We start from the raw sequence: 24,884 nt of genomic DNA on the forward strand, positions 1-24,884 counted from the left end.
AAAACCTGGTCATCCAATTATCTTTCATGAAGCAACTATTGAATGGATTAGATTAGATTAGATTCCCTACAGTGTGGAAACAGGCCCTTTTTGGCCCAACAAGTCCACACCGCCCCTTGGAGCATCCCACCCAGACCCATACCCCCTAACCCACACACCCCTGAACACTACGGGCAATTTAGCATGGCCCATCTACCTAGCCTGCACATCTTTGGACTGTGGCAGGAAACGGGAGCACCTGGAGGAAACCCACGCAGACACGGGGAGAATGTGCAAACTCCGCACAGACAGTTACTCGAGTCTGAAATCGAACCCGGGTCCCTGGTGCTGAGAGGCCGCTGTGCTAACCATTGACCCACAGTGCCGGATGGAAATGATAGCAGTTATGTTACATCCACTGGCTTGTCTTTGTCTACTGTTCGTTACAATCCCAAAAACAGATTGATCAGTAAGATTATTCCTTTTTGGAAAATTATGTTGATTTACCTAATTTTCTAAGTTCTTTTAACAGGTCCTTAATGAATCTGTGCCCTTCCTCTGACAACTTGGAGTTAGTTTAACTGTCATTTACTTTCCAGTTTTCTCCCTCCTTCAATCTATTCAGCAGTGATGCTATATTTTCTACATCCACACAAGACATAAAACCAATCTCGTTATCCTGTCAGCCACCTCCTTTAGAACGTGAGAATGTTAGTTGTTGGACCAAAGCAGTTTTGACACAGAACCAATTAATTTCACTGATATTTTCTCTCTTTACTAAAATTAAGTTTGGTTCCACGCTCCTAATACTCTTGGTTTCCTAACTGTTCTGTTTTGTATTTCTACTCTGACAAAGTACTTGATTATCGACTCTGGTATTCTATTGTTCCCCAGCATAATTTCACTTTCTCAGTGTGAAGAAGGATCTCCATTTAGGTTTTGTTACTTTCTTATTCCATCCTCTCAATCTTCCACGTTGTTTCCTTTGTTAAAATTGAGACTGCGCTTTAATAAGTACAAAGTTTCTTGTCTTGGGAATTGATTTGAGATGTTCTGTGCTTTTTGAAAGGTGCGAAATGAACCTTTTTTAAAAAAAAAAATTTTGCTGGTTTTTTCATTTTATTTTCTCCATTTCCTTTTTTAGCCCAGATTTCTTATCAGTGTGCTGGCATAGGATGTCCTCTGCTGTTAGAAAGGGACAGCATGGTGGCACAGTGGTTCGTACTGCTGCCTCATGACACCAGGGCCCAGGTTCACTTACAGCCTTGGGTGTCTGTGGAGTTTGCATGCTCTCCCTATGTCTGTGTGGCTTTCTGCCAGATAACCTGGTTTTCTCCAAAAGTCCAGGATGTACAAGTTAGGTGGATTGGCTGTTTTAAATTGCCCTGTAGTGCCCAGGCTGGTGGATTAGCCATGGTTAATGTAGGGATATGGGGATAGGATGGGGGTGTCATGATGAGCTGAATGGCCTCCCTGCAATGTGGGTTCTTTTGAGTTCCTAGATTTTGATAAAGTTACAGTGATGGAACGGTGATATTATTCCGATTCAAGATGGGCTATTATTTGGAGGGCAACTTGCTGGTAGTGGCATGCCTATGTCCTCCTAACTGATAGAAATGTTGTTGGAGGACTGTTGAGTAACTATAATGCTACCAATGCATCCCTCTGATAGAGTAAATGTTGGAAGTGGAGGATGGGTTGCCACTCGAGCAGATTGCTTTATCCTGGATTGTGTCATGCTCCTTGACTGTTGTTGAAGTTGAGTATTCCTTCGCAGTACTGACTGGGGCCATCTAGATGTTGAACAAGCTTAAGGGAAACAGAAGGAGAGTTATTCACTGCATAATTCCTAGCCTCTGTTCAGCTGTTGTAGTCATTGGATTTTTATGGTTGGTACAATGTTTGGTCATTGGTGATTCCCAATATGTTGGGAGATTCAGCAATAATGATGCTATGGGATTTTAAGGCGTCATGTTAAATTTTCTCTTGTTCAAGATGATCATGAATGTTAATTGTCAAGCCTGTATTTCTAACTGCAGCACCTGAGGAGCTAAGAATGATGCTGAACATTGTATAATCACCTGCGAGTGATCCATTTAGGATCATATGGAAAGTCACAGATGAAGCAGCTGAAGATGATTTGGTCTAGAGCAATAGCCAGTGAAATGGATCTCTAGCGGTGCAGTGGTTATCTCTATATCTGAGCCAGGGGACCTGTGTTCAAGTCCAATCTACTCCAGAGGTTTGTTATAACATCTCTGAACAGATTGATTAGGGGGGTGAAATGCCTAGACTGAGATGGGCTCTTGTGTAGTAATGTCCCAGCCTCTGAGCCAGGAGGCTTAGTTTCAAGTTCCACTTGCTCCGGAGCCATGTAATAACACCCCTGAACAGGTTGATTTTAAAAAAAATCTAGCCAATGGAGTGCCTGCGGTGATGTTCCGCAACTGAAATTATTGCTGGCTAATGGTCACCATTTTTTTGTGCTGGGTATGTCTCTGACCAGTAGAGAGTTTTCCCTGACTATTGCTGTCTAAAGTTTTGCTAAAGCTCCTGGGTGCCATATTTCTTCAAATGCTGCACTGATGTTGAGGGCCATTTCTGGAGTGTTCCAGCTGTTTGCATGTTTGTACTAAGGCTGTTAATGAGGCCAGGGACCGTGCGGACCTAAGCTGAGCTTCAATGAGCAGGTATTCCATTGTAATTGTTGCTTGATAATCCTGCACAGATTCTGTTTATCACTTTGCTGAAGCAGTGAAAGTTAAGGGAAAATAATTGACTGGGTCTGATTTATCCTATTCAGTGTATAAGACAAACCTGAACAATTTCCCACATGTTCAAGTGTGTGCTAGTCTGTAGCTGCACTGGAATGTCTAGTTCTACAGCAGATCTTTAGGTGTTGATATGTAACGTCTTCTGTTTCTTGATACCATTGTGGAATGGAATAAATTGAGTATGTTGAGAAGTGACAGTTATGATGCTGAGGGCCTCAGGCAGACATTGATCATCTACTCAACACTATGGCTGAAGTTAGATGCAGATACCACAGCCTTGTCTTTTGCACTAATACGCTGGGCTCTCTCACTGTTGAGGATGAAGATATTTGTGGGGCCTCCACCTCCAACGAAAACACAGTTGAAATGCCTGACATTATAGAATAAGAAAACTTCATGACTGCCAAAAATGCCAGAGGTGAAGAGAAAGTGAGCATTGTGTCCAAGTTAATTAAGGGCAGAGTGCTGGGTAGGAAATTAAGCTGTTAGGAAAGTGTGCAGAACCTGCAATGATACATCTAGATAATGTAACTGAGTAGACAGGAGAGTGGCAGCTGGATTATCATGTGGAAAAATATGTGGCTATTCACTTTGCTAGGAGTATTTTTTTTAATGTTTGAGAGATTTGTAGTGCCTGTTCATGAAACAGTGTTAACCATACAGGTTCAGCAAATAATTATGAAAGTCGTGGCACAGGAGTTCTCCTATAATATGTGTTTTGTTAATGTGAAATGGCAATAACGTGTTTGAATAGCGGATGCTCTTTACAAAACGCAAACTTTCTGCTGTCTAGGTATGGAGATTTTCTATATTGGGAGATAACACAATGCAACTACCGTGTTATAGGAGAACTACCTGTGTTGAGCAAGGGTCTATTGTTGCTTTGTACTGGGATTTGCCGAGATCGCACCTGCAGTTATGAGTACCATTCTAGTTTCCCTACCCAAAGGAGGACATGCAAGATCAATCACTAGGTCTGTTTTGAGTTGAGAGAGTTGCTGCGATGAGACATTACATTACATTAGCCCATGCTCTTAGGAGGAATGAGAAGAAATTGCATTGAAGCATAGATTGAGAAAAGTTGGGTGATGCAGATGGCTGTTTTCCCCATCTGGAGATCAAGTGGTGATGTAGTTGCTGGATAAGGGGGTGAACATATATGAATCAGATAAGGATCAGTTTCTCCACACTGTTCTGATTCTGGGGAATTTTCCATCTAGTGGGTTGTGGATCCTTAATTATTGAATAAAAACCAAAAGAACTGCGGATGCTGGAAATCAGAAACAAAAATAGAAATTACTGGAAAAGCTCATCAGGTCTAGCAGTAATGTCCCATTAGTAGCTATTCATTCTCCCAGGCTAATCATTATCCGCTCCTTTGCCTGTTCAACTGTTCTCTCCCTTTTTGGACTTTATCTGCACCTATCATTTCTCCTTACCTCTGCCCCCACCCTGTCATCTTCATAAAAACCAACACTTTCCTAGCTCCCATTGGTTGTGAGGAAGGGCCTCTCGATCCCAAATGTTACGTCTGATTTATCTCCACAGATGCTGACAGACGCACTGGACTTTTCCAGCAATTTTTGTTTTTGTTTTTGTTCCTTAGCCTTTGTCATACTCAGTAACTACGTTTGTTAAACTTTTAGACTCTCGGGGGGAATGTAGGAAAATGGAAATGTTGAATCTCTTTCTGATGGACTAGATAATGATGAAAGATTTGGCACTGCTAGTCATGTCTTATCTTTATGGAGATTGTTATTCTATTTAATCTGAGCAATAGTGGGGAAAGAAAGCAATTACTGTAGTACAGTTTCAAATCCAGCTTGAATTCAGTTACTGTTGCTTGATGCTTGTATATATAATTGTACAGCCATTAGCCTTTTTAACAGGGCACAAAATGTTATTAGACTGTTATGCATTGTCGTAATGTTGAGTTATGTCAGCATTGATTCATGATATCAATCAAATGTTAATTGTAGCAGTGCACTCCATACAATAGAGAACTGGGGACAGATATAAATATAATAGATCAATCTTGCTAGCTTTGTTGAATTTACCTTTCATATTATTATGTGGCAGTTTGTTTAGTCTTATCTCTGGCCAATTTCCTGCCATTAGCAACTGACCCTTAGTCATTGTGAGGGTGGTGAAAAAAGAGGAGAGACATTACACAGGCACTGTTTACCCTTCACTTGCTCACCCACATGTCTGCTATTTGTGACAATTGATGGCAAATTTTCATTAGTTACTTGATTTGAGATACTGTATCAAAGTTTAAACCTGTTCCTCTATTCCTGATGACAGGGCAATATGGTTTGATTTTGAATATATGCTACAGGTTGTAATTCAGGACTTCCTTAACCTTCACTTTCAGCTACTCCGTTTCTTGACTATAAGAGTTAATCCTTACCTGGTGTGTGTAATGAATGACCACGGTAGAGTGCCTCTGCAACTGTGATTGCCTCATGCTATTCTAAATTGTGCACTTCATGGAAAAGAAAACAGTGGGTGATGTTGATGTGGTATGACATCAGCAAATACTTGATGTTTTTTTGCCCAGGAGTGGAAATATGTTTGTGGCCAGAAGAGATTATGAAGCAGAACAAGTCTATCATTTGTGACCTGTCTTAGTGACACAAAAAACTGAGAAATCTGGTTGTGTGAAAGAGTCTGATTAGTTTGGTGTTAATAGTGCACATTGAAATGACCAATAAGACCTGATTGAACAACACAGCGTTTCAATCTAGTAGGTATTTGACTACAAATTAGGGGACATTTGGCCAAAATATTCTTAGCCGGCCTAATGAAATGCATTTCACACTGCATGCAGCAACTGCACTTCACTTCGGCATGTCAGATTCTTCTTGTTGTGAGCAGGGTTTTGTTAATCCTGTAGGCCATACTTGCAGACAGTCTACTGCAAACTCCTGTCATTATATGCCCCTAAAAAGAGAGGTCACGATTGATAATAAGGGATGTGGTTTGTTGTGCTTGATAATGGTTATAGATGTTTGTGTTAAGCATGTCTGGAGTTGGAACAATTGTCCCTTTGTGGCTACAGAACCAACTGCTGGCCAGCAGGAGAAAAGGCTGTTATTAAAAGGCGTCATTAAACTGTCTCCCAAATGCAGTGAGGGAGTGAAGGGCCACGTTCAAGTGCAAATGGGCGTAATATTGGTTGTTGAATGTTGGTAGTTTTTCAGACAGTTAGTTTAAAAACTGTTCATTCAGTTTTTGCATCATTGTACTCTGAAATATCAAAAATATGCTTTGAGATATTTGAGATTTTGTTCAATCATTTGTTTTTAAAGCCAAGTAGTATAAAGGCAAAATGCGTATTTAGATTCTGCTTTCGATTAAAATCTTAGGAATTTTTTTTTTGCTGCCCTTGAACAGTTCAATAAATTCCTTCTCTGCATGCATTTCTAAGTCATGTGCTTAGTATGAGACCACGTTTCTTTTATTTGTATAATTTGAGTGATTTTCATAAAATATCAGACTTGATCTTGCAGCACCAGTTCCAGTGCAGGCATCTTGCCTGACATCCAAATCCCAAAGGTAATTCTGCCAAAATTCACTGAAACTTTGCTGAAACCCAGCAGATTTTACCTTTGGGTTGTCTCTAGATTCATGAGCCTTATGTTGGGAACTTGGCAGTGATAGCATGGAGGTCTCTTGGAATAAAAGCATTCTGATGAAAATCTGCTGCAACAGCATTTGTTTTATACTGCAGTTTTTTTTGGTACTATTGGAAAGGTACCCACATGCAATTAACTTTAATTTTGGACAAAATTCAGTTTGATTCATTTGACAATGAAATGATCCATACCAGTTAAGGAAAAGTGTACCTCATTAGACTGCACTGGAAATCAGATATGCTAATCCAAGGATTAAACTGACAGACTGGGTCTAGTTGCTGGCAGGAAGTTTATTGAAGATGTACTTTTGAGAGATTTTTCTTCCCTTTAATGTGCAGTGTTATAAAACGTTTTGTTCCTGGTAACTTCAAGCATAAATCATAGCAAATATTCAGGAAATATTTCCTGTTTTTAGCAATTGGTCAAGCTCCTGTTCTCCATATTATGCAATTGTTATAAATAACAAAAAATTTGAAATGGTTAGAATGAAACAGTAATCAGTTTTTAACTAGCGATAGTAGGAACTGCAGATGCTGGAGAGTCAGAGATAAAAAGGTGTACAGCTGGATGCACACAGCAGGCCAAGCAACATCAGAGGAATAGGAAAGCTGACGTTTCGGGCCTAGACCCCCTCCTTCAGAAAATGGTCGAGCAGTTTCAGGCCCGAAGAGATTATGAGAGTTGCAGTGGGAGAGAGATCCACTGAGGTCTTTCTGGAGGGAGGAGGGTAACTTCAAGGTAGGTGTCCTTAGAAGAGGCTTCGCAGTGGGGTTAAAATTGAGTTTTAAAATCAGTTTTTAACTGTTCAGGTATATTTATGCTTGAGAATAAAATTGCAATAAAGCAAGATTTGTCTAAATATGCCACTGAGCATTTTTTAAAATGGTGAATTTATCTTCAGTGGCCCTGCAGTGGCAGGACAGTGTGAAGCTGGGAACTTGAGTGAGCAAATATTTAGGGCTAAACTCCTCTAGAAAAATCTAGTCCTGTGTTTAGCATTTCATGAAAATTTAGATTTAGGTTTCTTTTGGGATTGAGCTTGGATGAGCAAGCTCTCTACTGGAAAGCAACTGAAACGATTTAAATAGGTAGCTTGATTGAACAAGTTACTTTAGCTCTGGCAGCATCTGAGCCACGGGTAATATAAGCATAAGCAGCTGAATGTGCCTTACGTTGAGTCTGGTTGGATAGAGTGAACCAGACCCTGCAGATGTTCAGTGAAGGGGTGCAGGTGGTGCTGCTTTGAATTACTACCATCAGCTTCCGTGTGCATTGATAATACTCCTACCACTGAGCTTGGAGGCCTGGGTTTTAATCTCCTCTACTCCAGAGGTTTGTCATAACATCTCTGAACAGGTGGTCAGAACATAGCCTACAGTATTTTATTGCTTTGATACCTGATAAGATACTGGCGAGTAAGTTACTCTGCTTAATTTCTAATAGCTTGTGAAGTTTAAGGAATGGCAAGACAGCTCTGTTGAGTGGATTGTGTTTTTGGTAGTATTTGGGAATTTGAGATTGCTCCCATGTGTCTTTACACACGTGCAAGAACAGTAACTGCAAAAATTTGAGCTCTGCATCTTGAATTACTGTATCAGGGTGGCAGAGGTCTGTTTAGCTAGAATGCTTAGAAAGGTGGTCCTGCAGATTTGGAGCATATAAAGTAGCGTGGGTATAGGTAACCACTCAGTAATCAGGAGTACCAGGCAGTTAGTTGATGTAGCTCATAACTGAGTTTTCATTTTGGATACTGACGTGGGTGATGGTTCCTCAGCAGTCCAACTGGATCCAAGTTCATGGCACTGCAGGTGGCTCAGCTGCACAGGAGAGGGCTTTATTAGTTAAAGAATCAGATCTGTTTTGGTAACTGAAAAAGTGACTGTGACAACTATCATTGTTGTAAAACCTCATCTGGTTCACTCATATCCTCTGGGGGAGTAAGCTGTCATACACATTTGGTCTGGATACATGTCATTTTAGATCCACAACAGTATGGTTGACGTTTCAGTGTCTTCTGAAATGGCCTTGCAAACCAGTCAGTTCAAGGGCGATGAGGGAATGGGCAACAAAGGTTGCCCTTTTCAGTGATGTCCACATCCAGTGAAAGAATAAAGAAAAAAACCTGAGGGATATTCATCATTTGGGACAGATTAGAAGGTTGCATCCTCCATTGGTGAGAACATCATGTATGGAATCTAAGATAATAAAATGTGAGGCTGGATGAACACAGTAGGCCAAGCAGCATCTCAGGAGCACAAAAGCTGATGTTTCGGGCCTAGACCCTTCATCGGAGAGGGAACTGGAATAAATAGGGAGAGAGGGGGAGGCGGACCGAAGATGGAGAGTAAAGAAGATAGGTGGAGAGAGTATAGGTGGGGAGGTAGGGAGGGGATAGGTCAGTCCAGGGAAGACTGACAGGTCAAGGAGGTGGGATGAGGTTAGTAGATAGCTGGGGGTGCGGCTTGGGGTGGGAGGAAGGGATGGGTGAGAGGAAGAACCGGTTAGGGAGGCAGAGACAGGTTGGACTGGTTTTGGGATGCAGTGGGTGGGGGGGAAGAGCTGGGCTGGTTGTGTGGTGCAGTGGGGGGGAGGGGACGAACTAGGCTGGTTTAGGGATGCAGTAGGGGAAGGGGAGATTTTGAAACTGGTGAAGTCCACATTGATACCATATGGCTGCAGGGTTCCCAGGCGGAATATGAGTTGCTGTTCCTGCAACCTTCGGGTGGCATCATTGTGGCAGTGCAGGAGGCCCATGATGGACATGTCATCTAGAGAATGGGAGGGGGAGTGGAAATGGTTTGCGACTGGGAGGTGCAGTTGTTTGTTGCGAACTGAGCGGAGGTGTTCTGCAAAGCGGTCCCCAAGCCTCCGCTTGGTTTCCCCAATATAGAGGAAGCCGCACCGGGTACAGTGGATGCAGTATACCACATTGGCAGATGTGTAGGTGAACCTCTGCTTAATGTGGAATGTCATCTTGGGGCCTGGGATAGGGGTGAGGGAGGAGGTGTGGGGACAAGTGTAGCATTTCCTGCGGTTGCAGGGGAAGGTGCCGGGTGTGGTGGGGTTGGAGGGCAGTGTGGAGCGAACAAGGGAGTCACGGAGAGAGTGGTCTCTCTGGAAAGCAGACAGGGGAGGGGATGGAAAAATGTCTTGGGTGGTGGGGTCGGATTGTAAATGGCGGAAGTGTCGGAGGATGATACGTTGTATCCAGAGGTTGGTGGGGTGGTGTGTGAGAACGAGGGGGATCCTCTTAGGGCGGTTGTGGCGGGGGTGGGGTGTGAGGGATGTGTTGTGGGAAATACGGGAGACGCGGTCAAGGGCGTTCTCGATCACTGTGGGGGGAAAGTTGCGGTCCTTAAAGAACATGGACATCTGGGATGTGCGAGAGTGGAATGTCTTATCGTGGGAGCAGATGCGGCGGAGGCGGAGGAATTGGGAATAGGGGATGGAATTTTAGCAGGAGGGTGGGTGGGAGGAGGTGTATTCTAGGTAGCTGTGGGAGTCGGTGGGCTTGAAATGGACATCAGTTACAAGCTGGTGGTATACTGCATCCACTGTACCCGGTGCGGCTTCCTCTATATTGGGGAAACCAAGCGGAGGCTTGGGGACCGCTTTGCAGAACACCTCCGCTCAGTTCGCAACAAACAACTGCACCTCCCAATCGCAGACCATTTCCACTCCCCCTCCCATTCTCTAGATGACATGTCCATCATGGGCCTCCAGCAGTGCCACAATGATGCCACCCGAAGGTTGCAGGAACAGCAACTCATATTCCGCCTGGGAACCCTGCAGCCATATGGTATCAATGTGGACTTCACCAGTTTCAAAATCTCCCCTTCCCCTACTTCATCCCTAAACCAGCCTAGTTCGTCCCCTCCCCCCACTGCACCACACAACCAGCCCAGCTCTTCCCCCCCACCCACTGCATCCCAAAACCAGTCCAACCTGTCTCTGCCTCCCTAACCAGGTCTTCCTCTCACCCATCCCTTCCTCCCACCCCAAGCCGCACCCCCAGGTACCTACTAACCTCATCCCACCTCCTTGACCTGTCAGTCTTCCCTGGACTGACCTATCCCCTCCCTACCTCCCCACCTATACTCTCCCTACCTATCTTCTTTACTCTCTATCTTCGGTCCGCCTCCCCCTCTCTCCCTATTTATTCCAGTTCCCTCTCCCCATCCCCCTCTCTGATGAAGGGTCTAGGCCCGAAACGTCAGCTTTTGTGCTCCTGAGATGCTGCTTGGCCTGCTGTGTTCATCTAGCCTCACATTTTATTATCTTGGAATTCTCCAGCATCTGCAGTTCCCATTATCTCTGATGTATGGAATCTATTTGGGTGGATCTAAGAAACAGCTGAGGGTGTCAAGTATTGATGGGATTTCTTTATAGGCCATGAAAATATAGTAGTAATGTTGGCTCAGTATGAATTGGAGATGTATGTAACATAGGTAATACAGTAATAATCAGTGACTTCCGTTTACAATGTGATGAAAAGTGTCATTTGAACATGACCTGACTGGCATTATAGATTGGTTTGGCAATGTAACAAAGTTAATCTGGCAATGCCATCCAAGCATAATCTTTGCTAGTGCTGAAGAAGAGGCAGCTCTTGGTTCTAAGTTAATGACTGTATAACTGCATTTGAGTGTGCATAATACTTGTAACAGCAGCTTTAGCCTTTCCTTTTAAAGTTTAACCCATCCATCTCTGCTCCCAGGTACCCTTTCCATCCCCACTGCTACCACTATTGCTGCAAATACAGACACCTTTTCCCACCTGGTTGAGGATCAGAATAGTAAAACCAAAACAAGTCTGCTCAGATTGAATTGCCTGAAATGAAATGCATGATTCAGTGCAGAATCCAGTGACTACAGGGTAATAAACAGGTCAATAATTTGTTAGTCTGAGTAGAGCTGCAGCAGTTCTATATTCATTAATTATTATGCCAATAATAGCAACAGTGTGCCATCTGAAGATAATTAAATATTTTTATTAAATTCCCACAAAAACCTGCCTGAAGTCTTGATCGCAGTATAAGAATGAGGAAACTGATCTCTATGATTTATTTTACTGCAGATCTAGAAGAGAAGGGAGTTTAGATTTGTAGAAGATCTAAAGCTGGATACTTTGTCAAATTACTGGAGCTGGAGAGGATACCTGCAGTTGAACGTAGAAGTATTTTCAGATTCTTGGTTTTTGTTGCTGTATATTTTCCATGACCTGTTTGAACTTATATAGCCAGCAGTGATGTGCTACAAGATAAAGTTTGGTGTTGTGCAAATCTAGCAAGGCACAGATTTTCTTGATGCTTTCTTTCTCACCTTGATTTAATCAGGATTATAGTGAAATGCTCCAAACAATGAGTCAATATAATTGGTTTAAAATCTAAACAAAGTCTTGACAGTCAATAATCACTAACAGGAGCATTTTCTGTTGGAGTACCACCTCCGATCCGAGTCCACTTGCCAAGCAATCTCCTCTCATGCCCTTTAAATTTTGGTTTTCCATTTGAATTTGTTTTCTTGCAAATTGCCCTCATGAGTTAAGATGAAAAGTTTCAACAATGTGATATTTTTTCTACCAGTATTCAAGTTCAGTATCACCAATGAACTGGTTAATTGATTTCTGGTCACACTAATTGAGGGCAGAATGTTGATCAGGATATAGAAATGCACGAAATAGTATGAATTAGTCATTTGGTCAGTGTAGTCTGCATAGTCATTTAACAACTGTGGCTGATTTCCAAACTCAATTCAACTTTTTGCCCCATAATACAAAGTAGAAATAAATTTTGAATTTTGGGTCTCTGACGTTCCAATACAGAACACCTTAAACTACTGCCGAGAAACTAAGAATTGAGCAGATCTAGCAGTTGTCAGTTTTGAAGATTTCTAAATGAATGTTCCATGGTGGCTATGGGCCAGTTCATTGAGATGGATAAAAGTGGTCACGCAAGAAAAAGCCCAAAATGCTACTAACATACCACTCAATGTGGTCATATCTGTGTGGTTCAACCAACAAAGTACCAAAGGTGTACCCATTTTTGGTCCTCTTGTTCAAGCTCAGTCTCAATCGTTTCCTACCAGATGACATCAGTACTCGAAGTTCTTTTTGAAGCATGAAGACATAGTCAGCTTGATTCAAAAGCTGGCAGAAATTTTAATTTACTTTGAAAGGGGAATGCTAGCTCACTAATGATCCAGACCCAACATGGTTTCTAACAAAACAATATAAGGTTTTAGATGTAGATGCCAAAGAAGAGGTATACAATTGTGACACATCACTCTGAGATAGCAAGAACTGCAGATGCTGGAGTCAGAGGCAACAGTATGGAGCTGGAGGAACACGGCAGGCTAGGCAGCATCAAAGGAGCAAGAAAGTTGATGTTTTGAGTTGGGATCCTTCTTCAGAAAAGGGGAGGGCGAAGGGAGCCGAGAAATAAATAGAGGAGGGTGTCGCTGAGGAAGGTAGGTGGGATGGTGATAGGTGAGTGCAGGTAGGCAGTGATGGGGGTTAGTCAGTTGGATGTCCTGAGATGGATAGGTGGCATAGAAGATGGACAGATTGCATTTGGTCAAGGACGTGGGAGAGAAGGTAGGTGGGGTGGTGATAGATTGGATGCAGGTAATGGATAGTGGGAATTAGAAAGCAGGTAGAGTAGGGCGGATGGGTAGGGGAGTAGTGGTCAGGTTGTGTCAGGTCAAGGAGGTGCAGATGAGAGGGAGGGTTGGACATGGAATGAGACCAATGGTGGGAAGATTTTTAAAACTGGTGAATTCTACATTTAGGCCACTGGGCTGTAGGCTTTCGAGGCAGAATATGCGGTGTTCCTCCTCCAGTTTGTGTGTGGTGTCCCCCTCACCTCCATTCAAGGCCCAAAACAAACCTTTCATATCTGATAGGGGTTCACCTGTATACCCTCCAACTTAGCCTCATATATCCGTTGTGTCCGATGTGACCTCCTGTACACCAGTGAGACCACGTGGAGACTTGGGGACTGTTTCGTAGAAAATCTACACTCTTTCTACATCACAAACACTGCCATATTCCGTTCACCAACCATTTTAACTCCCTGGATGAAATGAGCGGTCCTAACCAAAGTGACATTTCCCTCCCTGCCCCTATCTGCCTTTCATGGGGACTGCTCTCTCCGCGACTCCCTCGTCCACTCTATGCTCCCCACTAACCCCCACCCCACCTGGTACCATTCCCTGCAACTGCAGGAATGGCTACACCTGCCCCTGCACCTCACCCCTCACTTCCATTCAAGGCCCAAAGCAAACCCTTCATATCCAACAGGGTTTCACCTATACATCCTCCAACTTGGTCTACTGTATGTGTTGCTCCCAGTGTGCCGCCCTCTACATCTGATACCAAGAATAATTCCTCTAGATCTGATCTCAAACATTCAAGCATTGGGTTGCAAAGAATAACTCAAATTGTCCTTGGATTTGGGAGATGGCAAGGGAAATGTAAATATTTGAATATGAAAAGGAAGCAATTGAGATGATTGTTTAAAAAGAATATTTAAGGCAGATAATTGAATTACAAAAAAAAGCCCTCAGTCATTTCCAGTAGGATAAGGGCCCTGAATTCAACTTAGTAAAGGATAATCTTTGAACTGATTGGAAGCTCTTCACACAGATTAATCAGTGCGGTGTAGACTCAAAGATCAAGAAATGAAAGCAAAGATTGAATAAGTATTTTAAATATTGTCATGCTGATAATTCACATTAGAGACACATCATAGAATCCCTGCAGTGTGGAAACAGGCCCTTTGGCCGAACAAGTCCACGCTGACCCTCAGAGCATCCCACCCAGACCTATAACCCACTTAATCTACACATCCCTGAAAACTGTAGGCAATTTAGTGTGGCCTGACCACCTAGCCTGCACATCTGTGGGAGGAAACTGGAGCACCCAGATGAAACCCGTGCAGATACAGGGAGAACGTGCAAACACCACACAGTCGTCCGAGGGTGGAATTGAACTTGGGCTCCTGGCGTTGTAAGGTAGCAGTGCTAATCACTGAGCCATGGTGCCGCCCCTAATTCTGGATGCGGGAGCAACAGCTTGAGCAGTTTTTGTCTAGTTACCAAGAGTATGCCATTGGATATCTTTGGCCACTGTTTAACATTTTTGAAAACAGACCGCTCCTTCAATGTTGCAGTTCAGTGTTTGCCCAAATCCTGAAGTGAAAAATAATTAACTATTATTTCGCAGCTAGGCTGGCATTTTCCCCACCCATAATTGTCCTTGATAAGATGGTGGATAGCTGCCATCTTGAACTACAATAGCCCATTCTGTGTATGTATTCCACAGTGCTATTAGAAAGGGAGTTTCAAGATTTTGATCCTATAGCAGAGAAGGAATGATGATATAGTTCCAAGTAAGGATGGTGTGTTGTTTGAAGGGAACTTGCGGGTATTCTTTGTGTCTGATGCCTTTGTCCTCCTAAGTTGTAGAGGTTTGGAAGGTATTGGTTGAAGGAGCCATAGTGAGATGCTGCTGTACATATTTTAGATGGTACTCTCTGCCACCTTGCTTTGGTAATGGACAGTGTGAATACTGAAGGTGGTAGATGACACTCGTCAGTTGGGCTGCTTTTTCTTAGATGATGTCATGCCTCTTGAGTATTGTTGGAGCTGCACTTTTCCAGGCAAATGGAGAGTATTCCGTCATACTCCTGACTTGCGCCTTTTAGATGGTGGACCTTGAGAGTTTTGGAAGGTCATTTACTTGCTCAGAATTCCTACCCACTGATGTGCTTTTGTTCCCAAAGAATTTACGCGGCAGGTCCAATTGAATAACTAGTCAATGGTGGTAGTGTTTCCAGAATGTTAATAGTGTTTCCGGAATGTTGATAGTGAAGCGTTATGTTTCAGCATTTTGCACTAATGTGTTGGGCTTCCCTACTACTGAGGATGGGGATGTTTAATGGTTATCTTCCTCTTGATTAATTGTCTACTACCATTCTTGTTTAGATGTGACAGGAGCTTAGATCTGTTCTGTAGGTTATGGATTTGCTTGACTGTATTTGACATATACTGCTTCCACTGTTTGGTGGTCATACTTTGCATTGCATGTGAAAGTGATGCAAACAGAGCCAAGCTAACACCTTAAAAGAAAAAAGATTTATGTATTCACTTCTTGACACCCCTTATTTTCCCTCAATATGCTTCAAGACAGCAGTAAACTTACTTTGTATGGAATTCCACTTTTCCCTGCAGTGTTGTGATGGAATGTTTTTTGACTAGCCCTGTATTTTCAGTTATGATGTTGGAGTGGAACTTAAAATGTTACAGCTGTGGTGAGCAGAACCTTTTCTAAACGCTTTTAAAATACTTGAAAATGAGCACATCTGGCATGCAGTAATGCAAGCATGGTGATGCCCAATTTTTAAAATTTGTTTTTAATAATTTGGTACACATAATAAACTTTAAAATATAAGGACTACTATTGCTCATTTAGGGTTTCTTAGGCTGATACAATATTGAAAATTTCTTTAGAGTTGCTTTTTGGCACAGTCTTGGCCTTTCCCATTAATCTACCTATGACAAATCACTTCCATGTATCACCAATTGATATTAGAGGGTGATTGGTCAATTGGAGCCATTCTACATTATTTGCAAAGCTGTCTGGCATCAATTTGCAGTCTTCAGGTAAAGGTTGTGGTGGCAAATCCAGAGGCTGTCCTTGTCACTCATGGAAAAAGATTATTTCTGCAGAAAGGACAAAGGAATTAACGGGATTGTATTAGCTCCCATTAGTAGCAAGAGAACTGCAATTGAAGAATTGGCAGAAATGTAAAAAAATAAGATTTCCTTGAAACAAGGAAAGTCTAGACGGAACAGGATCTATTTTAGAACAGTCCGAAAGGACAGGTTGTAAGTGCAACTTGAGTCCATTTTAGTTTTCTTGGATCGCACTATTTTGTTGATGAGTTTGGATTCCTACATCCTGGTGCTTATGTGATATGATCCCTGCAGAAATAATTCAGCTGTTCATCAGGCTACTTTATTTTTTGTGACAGTAAAACTAAGCATTGTCGCTTCCCCAAGTGTGTGTGTGTGTGTATATATATATATATATATATATATATGCTTGTCCGGGTTTGATAAAGCAATTTGACTAGAAGTTTGTCTTCTTGCAGGCTTTCATTTTTTTCCCCCCTTCTCTTCATTTGGGAGGTTCAAAAGCACTTGCAAAATCAAAGTACTTTGATCATTTTTATTGATTAAAAGAAATTGATTGCTGAAGTTCACTGTCATATCTTAGGCAGGCATAGCATTTTGAGCTACACCTTGAAAGGTTAAAATAAGGTTATCCTGGAGATACATTAGACAGAGCTCTTTCTGTTTTTCACTTGTCAGACCATGTCTTTCATTCCAGTAATGAAAACAAAGTGCCTCCTTCTGAATCTTATTGTTTTTATTTCAAAGGGATAGAGTGCAAGAAAAGGAAGAACAGTTGATGGAAGAAAGGAAAAAAAGAAAAGACGACAAAAAGAAAAAGGAAGCCGCTTTGAAGAAGGTACTGCACTTGTTGGGAGAGCAGCATAAAATGAACTTCGCCCTTTTTTCTAGTGTGTTTGAAATAAAAGTGCATTATTGTGGGGTGGGCAATGAAAGATGCAGCTGCCTGCCTTGGAATGACCTTTTATTGAAAAACTTTGAAATTTTATACGTGGATTATTCAGTACCTTTCAAATTGTTCTGTTAAGTTAGAAAATTTTCACTGTTTCATTGGGAAATTGTTAGGATTAGAACAATAGACACTTGCTCCTCCCACCACCACTCACGTTCGGTTTTGTAGATTGTATGATACTTCTGTCCTGATAGACAAGGACCCCAAAACCCACCAATTAATAACTCCATCGAAGTGTGGGAATTTAAATATTTAGGAGGCTCAATGTAATGTATCTTTTGTCGGAAACAGATTCTTCCCCATGAATCCAGAAGATTTTAACATACTATTTTAAAGGATAGTCTTCAAAATGGCCTGTTTACTAGTACAAGATATGCTGTCTAATTTGGATGTCTCTTTCCAAAAACATCAGGTGCCATAATGTGCTGTAGAATCACAGCTAACTTAGACCTGTTTCGGAGGTTTTTATTCTAATTGTTTGAACTGTTCATTTTGATATTTTCGAGCTGAATCTCGAGTTGCTGTTCTGACTCGATGCAGAGACATCTGTTCATTCAAGTATTACAAACAGTACTTGAAACAATGGCACAGAGTGATGCAAAGACTACTATTGGTGCGAATTTAAGGCTGGCCAATTCAGAATCCAACTGTATATGACATTTGTCAAATTAAATCCAGGTCATTGCATCACAGCTTTTCCAAAACTCTTAAACAAATTAACTGCTGGTAAAGAAAAGTTGCGGTTATGTTGTACCTTTCATAACCATGGGATGTTCTACAGTGCTTTACAGCCAATAAACTACTTTTGAGATAGTAGTTGCTGTTGTAGCATGGGCTTTGAATGATTTGCCATCATGCTGCTATTACTAGATGCAACTGCATGGTCATTGTCTAAAGTTTATAGTGAGGTTCAGGGCATATCACAGAAGCTGTTTGTTACCTTTCCTCTAGTGAAAAGAGTTGTTGCCATCGTCCTTGTACCTGATAGATTTATCTACCGGCAGGTCAGTGATACAGAGGAGCAAAAATTGCCCATCTTTATAAGATAGCAGAGATACTCCTGGGATGACAGGGCTGATGTTTGAAAAAAGACTGGATCAGTTATCGGTTATATCAGGTCTATATTTACTTGAATTTAGACAAACGGTGGGGGGTGGAAATCTTGAAAACCTATAAAATTCTGACAGGACTAGTCAGGGTAAGTGCAAGAAGGATGTTTCTGATGAGTGGGGAGTTCAACACTTGTTTAAGGATTTAGCGTAGTCCATTTAGGACTGAGCTGAAGAAAAATGTCTTCAGCAAATCACTGAGTGGTAATCCTGGGGTATTCTCTACCACAGAAAGTGTTTGAGAGCAAAGCACTGAATGTTTTCAAGGAGAGATAAAGCTGTTAAGGCTAAAGAATCCAAAAGGTATGGGGAAAAACCGGGAACTGGATTCAGATGTGGACAATCGGCCACAATCATAATTGAATGGTGGAACAGGTTTGAAGGGCCAAATGGCCTATTCCTGTTTCTGTCTCAGTTTGGTACTGGCTGTCTAGGGACCTTGGAAAGTCTGAATTGATTTTGGACATGTTACAGAACTAACCTGTTTAGAAGCTTTGTACTAAATGGAATAGTTTGTTCAAAGTCGGGGCCTGAGGAAGTCTGGCAGTTTCTTTAAAAGTTCCTCTCTAAAAAATGATCTGCATGCAGACCTTACCTGTTATTTAGGCCACCCATTTTTCTAGCTTTTGTGGAATGAGGAAATGTGATTGCTGTATCAGTGGTAGCAACTCTGATTAGTTACCCACTTTTAAAGGCAATTTGTTTAAATAGCGCGTATGTGGAGTCTCAGTTGCATAAGTGGATGGCTGGTAATGCATCTGACACCTGCCCATGAGTAATGTAAACTGCCTTTCTGTAATAAAAACCTCTGCTTTTGCTGAAAACACATTATAATAAAACTTTGTTTTGCAGTTGTTCTAATGTACCAGTAATTGCAGTACTTAAGTTTTTATAATAAATGGCCATTTTCATTGATTTTTGAAATTTATTTGTATGTTTTCCAGTAGAGGATGTAATCCATTTGTGCAGCTCTTTGGTGATCTTTAGGCATAAGGCTTCATTTCAAACTGACTGACTTTCTTTTGTTGCAGGCAATTGAACAAAAAAATAAAGGTAAGATGACATCTGTTGCTCAGTTATTGTATGTTTCCTTGTAAGTTTTTGGCAGTATTACCATGTAACTTTTTATTTTCTTACTAAATAGTCAAAAAAGGCAGTGAATGCATCATTAAGCAATGTTTTCATAGATAGTGTAATGGTTCACAGCACTTTTAAAATGTTGGTTCGGTGTTTCCTGTTGCTTTTGGCAAAATGGGAATGAAGAGATGGCAAGCAATGTATTGGAGGATACCAGTAAATGAGATTGGGATTAGTGTTTTATCTTAGTGTCTTATCTTCTATCTATGTTTCATTTCGGTGTTAAGTGGCCATAATCAGTTGATAGGAACACATGTGACAGTTAAACTTTTACAAGACTTTATAAATGCTAGTGCTTTTTGAAAAAAAATCTATAAATTAAACCAGCTGGCCTATAGTGAAAAGACTGCAAGTAAAAGTTATTTCACTGTACTGTGTGCTCAGCGCAAAGTATTGGTTGGCTTGCTTTCATCAAAGTGACATGCTGTTGAAGGATTTTGATTGAAGTTGTTTCTCCTAACTTTAATATTAACTTTTTAAAAGTTCTTCTTTCCCACCCCAATGTAGTATGCACAGAGAAAATAATTATGTTATAATATTTTCTTTTTGTCAAACCATTTATTTCAGCAGACTCATTTTATATTGGTTCCTGCCTTTGGCCTCTGTCAGCCCTATCTATGACCTGGAGAAACCATTGCAATAGCATTGATTGAAATGTTTGAAGACTTGTACGGCTGCAAAGGTGGGACTTTGGAATGGAGGGTCGTTGGTTGGTTAAGGCAATTTAGAGATTTAAAGCAGGTGGTGACTATTTTGATATTGAAATATTGCTTAACTTGGAGTCAGTGAAAGTCACCAATTGCAGGATGTTGGATAGCCAAGTCCTCGATGAGTGCACATTTATGTAGGGTGGAGGATTGCAAATCTTCTAGGAGAGCAATAAAATAATCAAATCTAGAAGGGAAAAATCATAAGTGAGGATTTCAGCAGATGAGCTGAGGCCGGATTGGAGTAAAGCAATGTTGTGGAAGTGGGAGTGGGCAGTCTTGATTTGGATCTTTGGTCAGAATTTTATCTCTTGCTCAAGCACAATATCTGTGTTGTTTGTTATTTAACATTAGGTAGTTAACTGAGGTGGGGGGAGTAGTTGTGTACCAAAGACAATTAATTTCAGCCTTTTTGATCTTGGAGGAAATTTATGCTCACCCAATACTGAGTGTCAAAAATCAGTGTGACAAATCAAAGACAGTAGTGGAATCAAGAGATTCAGTAAGTTACAGCTGTGTGTTATTTACCTATGTATGGAATCTGACACTGTGAGGTAGATGAGAAAGAAGGATAAATTTTGAGAGATAGTAAGATCAGCTGATGCTGGAGTCAGATAACATTGTGGAGCTGGAGGAACACAGCAGCCCAGTCAGCATCAGGGGAGTAGGAAATTTGACGTTTCGGGTCAGGGCCTTTCTTCAGAGAATGCAATGAGATGCAGAAGTCTGAAGAGTAGCCACTATAAGTGATTCTCTGACTACAAGCTAAGGAAGGATGGAACTAAGTCTAGAGCAACTCCGTCACCAGCTAAACTTCGGTGGTGGAAAATTAGAAGAGGACCATATGGTTCAAAAGTGTCAAAGGAAGCTCACCTAGACGTTGATTCGGGTAATTAATTGTGGTCATGTCTTTTACTCCCAGTACTTGTGCATCCCTGGATAGGTGCAGTTTCAATAGCACACAAGCTTGAAACCATCCAGGAGCAAACAGTCCGCTGGATTGGCACCATGTTCATAAGCATCCATCCCCCCTCCTCCAATGCATAATAGCAGCCATGTGTGGAAGTTGAACAAAGATCCTTTAGAGGGCACGTTCCAAATCCACAATTCCTTCCATCTGAAAGGAAAGGGGCAGTAGATACATGGAAATGTCACCACCTGCAAGTTTCCCTTCAAGTGAGTCACCACCTTGCCTTGAAAATATATCTCAATTCCTTCACTGTTGCTGGGTTAAAATCCTAGAACTGCCTCTTGAATAGCATTATGTATCAATGTGCAGCATGTCGACGAGCAATTTGAGAAGGCGGCTCACCACCCACTACCAGCTCGTGGGTAACTATAAGGACAGGCAATTAATGCTGGCCAGACAGCCGCACTCCTATCCAACGTGTGAATTTAAAAAATAGTTTAAATTGATGGCTTAAGCATTTTTGCTCTCCCATTTTGATATCCAATTGTATTTTAAACCTCAAGCTTTACCTGTACTGTGTACCTGACCGCTTGTCCCAAACATGTATCGACTTGGTAAATCAATCAGTTATCGTAGCTGAATAATTTAAACATGCCTTTTGATAATTGAAACCTTGGGGACCTTTTGTCATGTTTACCTTGAAGCTGGAGTTTCTTTGTCCACAGAGGTCTGGACATTGAATAAATTCAGCTAGAGCCACTGTACATGAATAATTCATTTTCAAAGTATGTAGACAGGAAAATGCAAGTGTTTTTTAAGACACAATCTTGATAGTTCTGGATGGCAAAGATTGGACTGGGTGCTTCATTGCTCCCTGTAAATATAGTGTGCATGTTAATTACACTGTACATCACTATTCAATCATTGTCATGGTTCATGATATTGGCTCTCTGTAGGCAAATTTTTATAATCTCATTTTCAATTCAAAAATGTATTATGTACAAGTTGGTGTATGCATTTGATTCAGTGAGTATATCCTTTTGTTTGGAAGGTGGTTGAATTTAGCCATTCATCCAAAACAATTCATGTATTTTAGTCTTTCACTTGTTAACTGAGGAACTGATTTTGGTCTTGGTCAAAAGTGTAGTCACTACATTATACCGGCTCGATGTTGGCCACACTAATTTAGTGCCTGATTTCATAGCCCTATCTGCACCTTCTGCTGAACTGGTCTGGTTATTGCATCTTTCCGCCTGAATTGCCGATTGGCTTTTGAAACCATTTTCTCCTTGACCACCCTGATGAAATTCCCTCCCAAAAACTTTTCTGGTTTCTAGTCATTAACCTGCTGGTTGAAATGTAAGTGAGCTGACTGTTCCTAATAGCTTTGAGTAACAACCTCTGAGATACCAAGCCCTGTAGACCTCAAAATTCCCATGTTTGGTTTTCGGTCTGTTGACCTGCCTGATGTTACTATGTCGAATGTAACAGTTTGCTTCAGTCCACCTGAGTTGAGGATGAGGAACTTTCAAGTTTCAGTCAAACATTAGCATTGTGTTTATGAATGTTTTGTGAATGTGTTTCTTCTCCTGACCCCACGCACAAACGCGCAAATGCACGCACGCGTGAGTGTGTGCGCGCGGGCGGCGAAACGCATGCGTACACGCACGCATACCAGCATGCGCAGGCGGGGAAACATGCACACGCATGCACACCAGCGTATGTGGGTGGGGAAATGCGCACACGCACGAGCGCCAGGGTGTGCAGGTGGGGAAGCACATGCACACGCACACGCACACGCACGAACACAAGCACCATCATCCTAAAATACTTTTGTTAATGGTAATTGTCCCTGCACGCAGTTTATAACTCTGGATTTTGAATGGTATTCCAATATCTATCATCTATCATGGTTATGCTTAAAACCTGCTTGTCCCACCAAAAAATCCAAGAGTATTGTGCAAAACAGGGTAATGCCAAAGAATGAATTTTGTGGCCTTTTGCTGTCTGCTGTGCAAAATACTTTGAAGAGCTTGTTATTCCAGGTGAAACTTTCTGCACTGAAAATGTTCAAGGAAAAGCTGTCAATGTTCAGGATGGATGGAGAATGAGCAGAGCGTAACTATTGCAAATGAACTGTATATGTGTTTAAAACAAGTACAAAAAAGATTTGCAATTAAGTGTTTTTTCTCATTCAGAAGGCTTCATGCTACCTTGCAGCCAATGAAGTACAGTTATTGTGACATGCTAAAAAAAAACCTGTATTTGAAAGAATTAGAGTACAAGTATGTAAAAACTTAAACCGTTATCTTGTATAGATGTTGACTTTGAAGCAAGTGTGGTATAGGTTTACCAGTATGATGCTTGCCCTCAAAGGAGAAATTAAACAAACTTCAGCTATATTCCCTGAAATTTAGAAATTTAAGAAACGGGTTTCCTGAAAGTTTTCAATATGTTGAGGGGAGCGATAGGAACTACTCTCCCATTTGTTCGGGAATTGAGGCCTGGTGATTTTAGTTAATAAATTAGGCCAGCCCTTGCAGGAATGAAATGAGCATTGTAAATTCAAGGTGTAGAAGAAGTTTGGAATCTTTTCTCTAAATTTGAATTAATATTGGATCAAAGCTAAATAGTCAATCAGTAGTGGATTTTTCTCATTGGCCGAAAGTATTAAGGGACGCAAGACAAAGGTGGCCAAACGGGGTTTGATTGTAGTTCAGTTGTGAAATCCATTTCATTGACAGAACAAGCTCATTGGACTTAATGGCCTACTCCTGTTCCTGTGTTGCAGAATTAGATCTTTTATTCTCTTTACATGACTAAGAAATAAGCACTTGTGAAGTTTCAGCTAATGAATCTTAAGTTGTTGAAGACTTTTTTGTTAATAGGATTTAGATACCGCCGGTTCTGCCAGCATTTATTGTTCATCCCTAATTGTCCTTGAGAATTTGGTGTAGATATGCAGGATGTAGGCTCCTGCGACAATAAAATAATAATATAGTTCCCAGTTAGTATTGACTTAGAGGGGAGCTTGTAGCTGGTGGTATTCCCAAGTATGTGTTCCTCCTTGTACGTTTACCTGGTAGAGTTTGGAGGTTTGAAATGTACTGTCAAAGGAGCCTTTGTGAGTTGTTCAATGTGCTACGATCCCCACAGATGTTATTGGACAAGTCAGATCCCAGACTGAAATCTGACTTGAGAGATCGTACGTTCTCTTTGTTTTGGTTTTAACAAGGTGGTCATCTTTCAACATCTTTCAAGATTCTGTAGATTCTGGAAATGTTCTGATGGCGTGGAAGGTACCTCATGTAATCCACTATATAAAAAGGAAGGTGAGAGAAAACAACATTATAGACTGGTTAGCCTGAAGTTGATAGTAGGTAAATTGCGAGAACACATTATCGAGGGTTTAATAGAGCACTTGGAAACTAGTGACTGTATTAAACAATCATCTAACTTATATGATGGAGAAATCATGCGTGACAAATTTGCAATAATTTTGGAGGATGTAACTCATAGAACTTATGGGTGGGGACAGTTGATGTAGTTTAATTGGCTTTAGGTAAGGCCCCACATAAGAGAATATTGCATTCAATTCTGATCGCCACACTACAAGAAGGATGTGGAGGCTTTGGAGAAGATGCAGATGAGGTTTTTTAGGATACTGTCTCAATTAGAGGGTATGAGCTGTATAAGGGGAAACTGGACAAACTACGATTTATTTTTCCTGAAGTGGCAGAGGCTGAGCAAACCTGATAGAAGTTTGTAAAATTGATAGGCATAGATAGGATTGACATTCAGAATCTTTGTTCCAGAGTTGAAGTGTCTCATACTAGAGGGCGTGCATTTTAGGTAAGAGGGGAAAAATTTGAAGGAGATGTGAGGGGCAATTTTTTTTTAAACAGTGGAAGGTGCTTGAAATGTGCTGCCGGGGTAGCACTGGAGGCAAATATGATAGGGATGTTTAAGGAGCTTTTACATAA

At 41.3% G+C, this 24,884-nt stretch overlaps 1 protein-coding gene across 11 annotated transcripts in view; it reads left to right on the top strand.

The window, feature by feature from the left end:
• Positions 1-24,884, top strand: part of LOC125462131 (trinucleotide repeat-containing gene 6A protein-like) — a 231,933-nt gene that overhangs the window by 111,749 nt on the left and 95,300 nt on the right. For all 11 annotated transcript variants that reach the window (XM_048551711.2, XM_048551709.1, XM_048551715.1 and 8 more), the window contains exons 3-4: positions 16,834-16,924; positions 19,179-19,200. In XM_048551711.2, coding sequence (XP_048407668.1) covers positions 16,865-16,924; positions 19,179-19,200 — 82 coding nt within the window. In that variant the 5' untranslated portion in view covers positions 16,834-16,864. The remainder of the gene's footprint in view (positions 1-16,833; positions 16,925-19,178; positions 19,201-24,884) is intronic.

The sequence above is a fragment of the Stegostoma tigrinum genome, chromosome 23 (genome assembly GCF_030684315.1).
Source record: "Stegostoma tigrinum isolate sSteTig4 chromosome 23, sSteTig4.hap1, whole genome shotgun sequence".
NCBI classification, from domain to species: domain Eukaryota; kingdom Metazoa; phylum Chordata; class Chondrichthyes; order Orectolobiformes; family Stegostomatidae; genus Stegostoma; species Stegostoma tigrinum.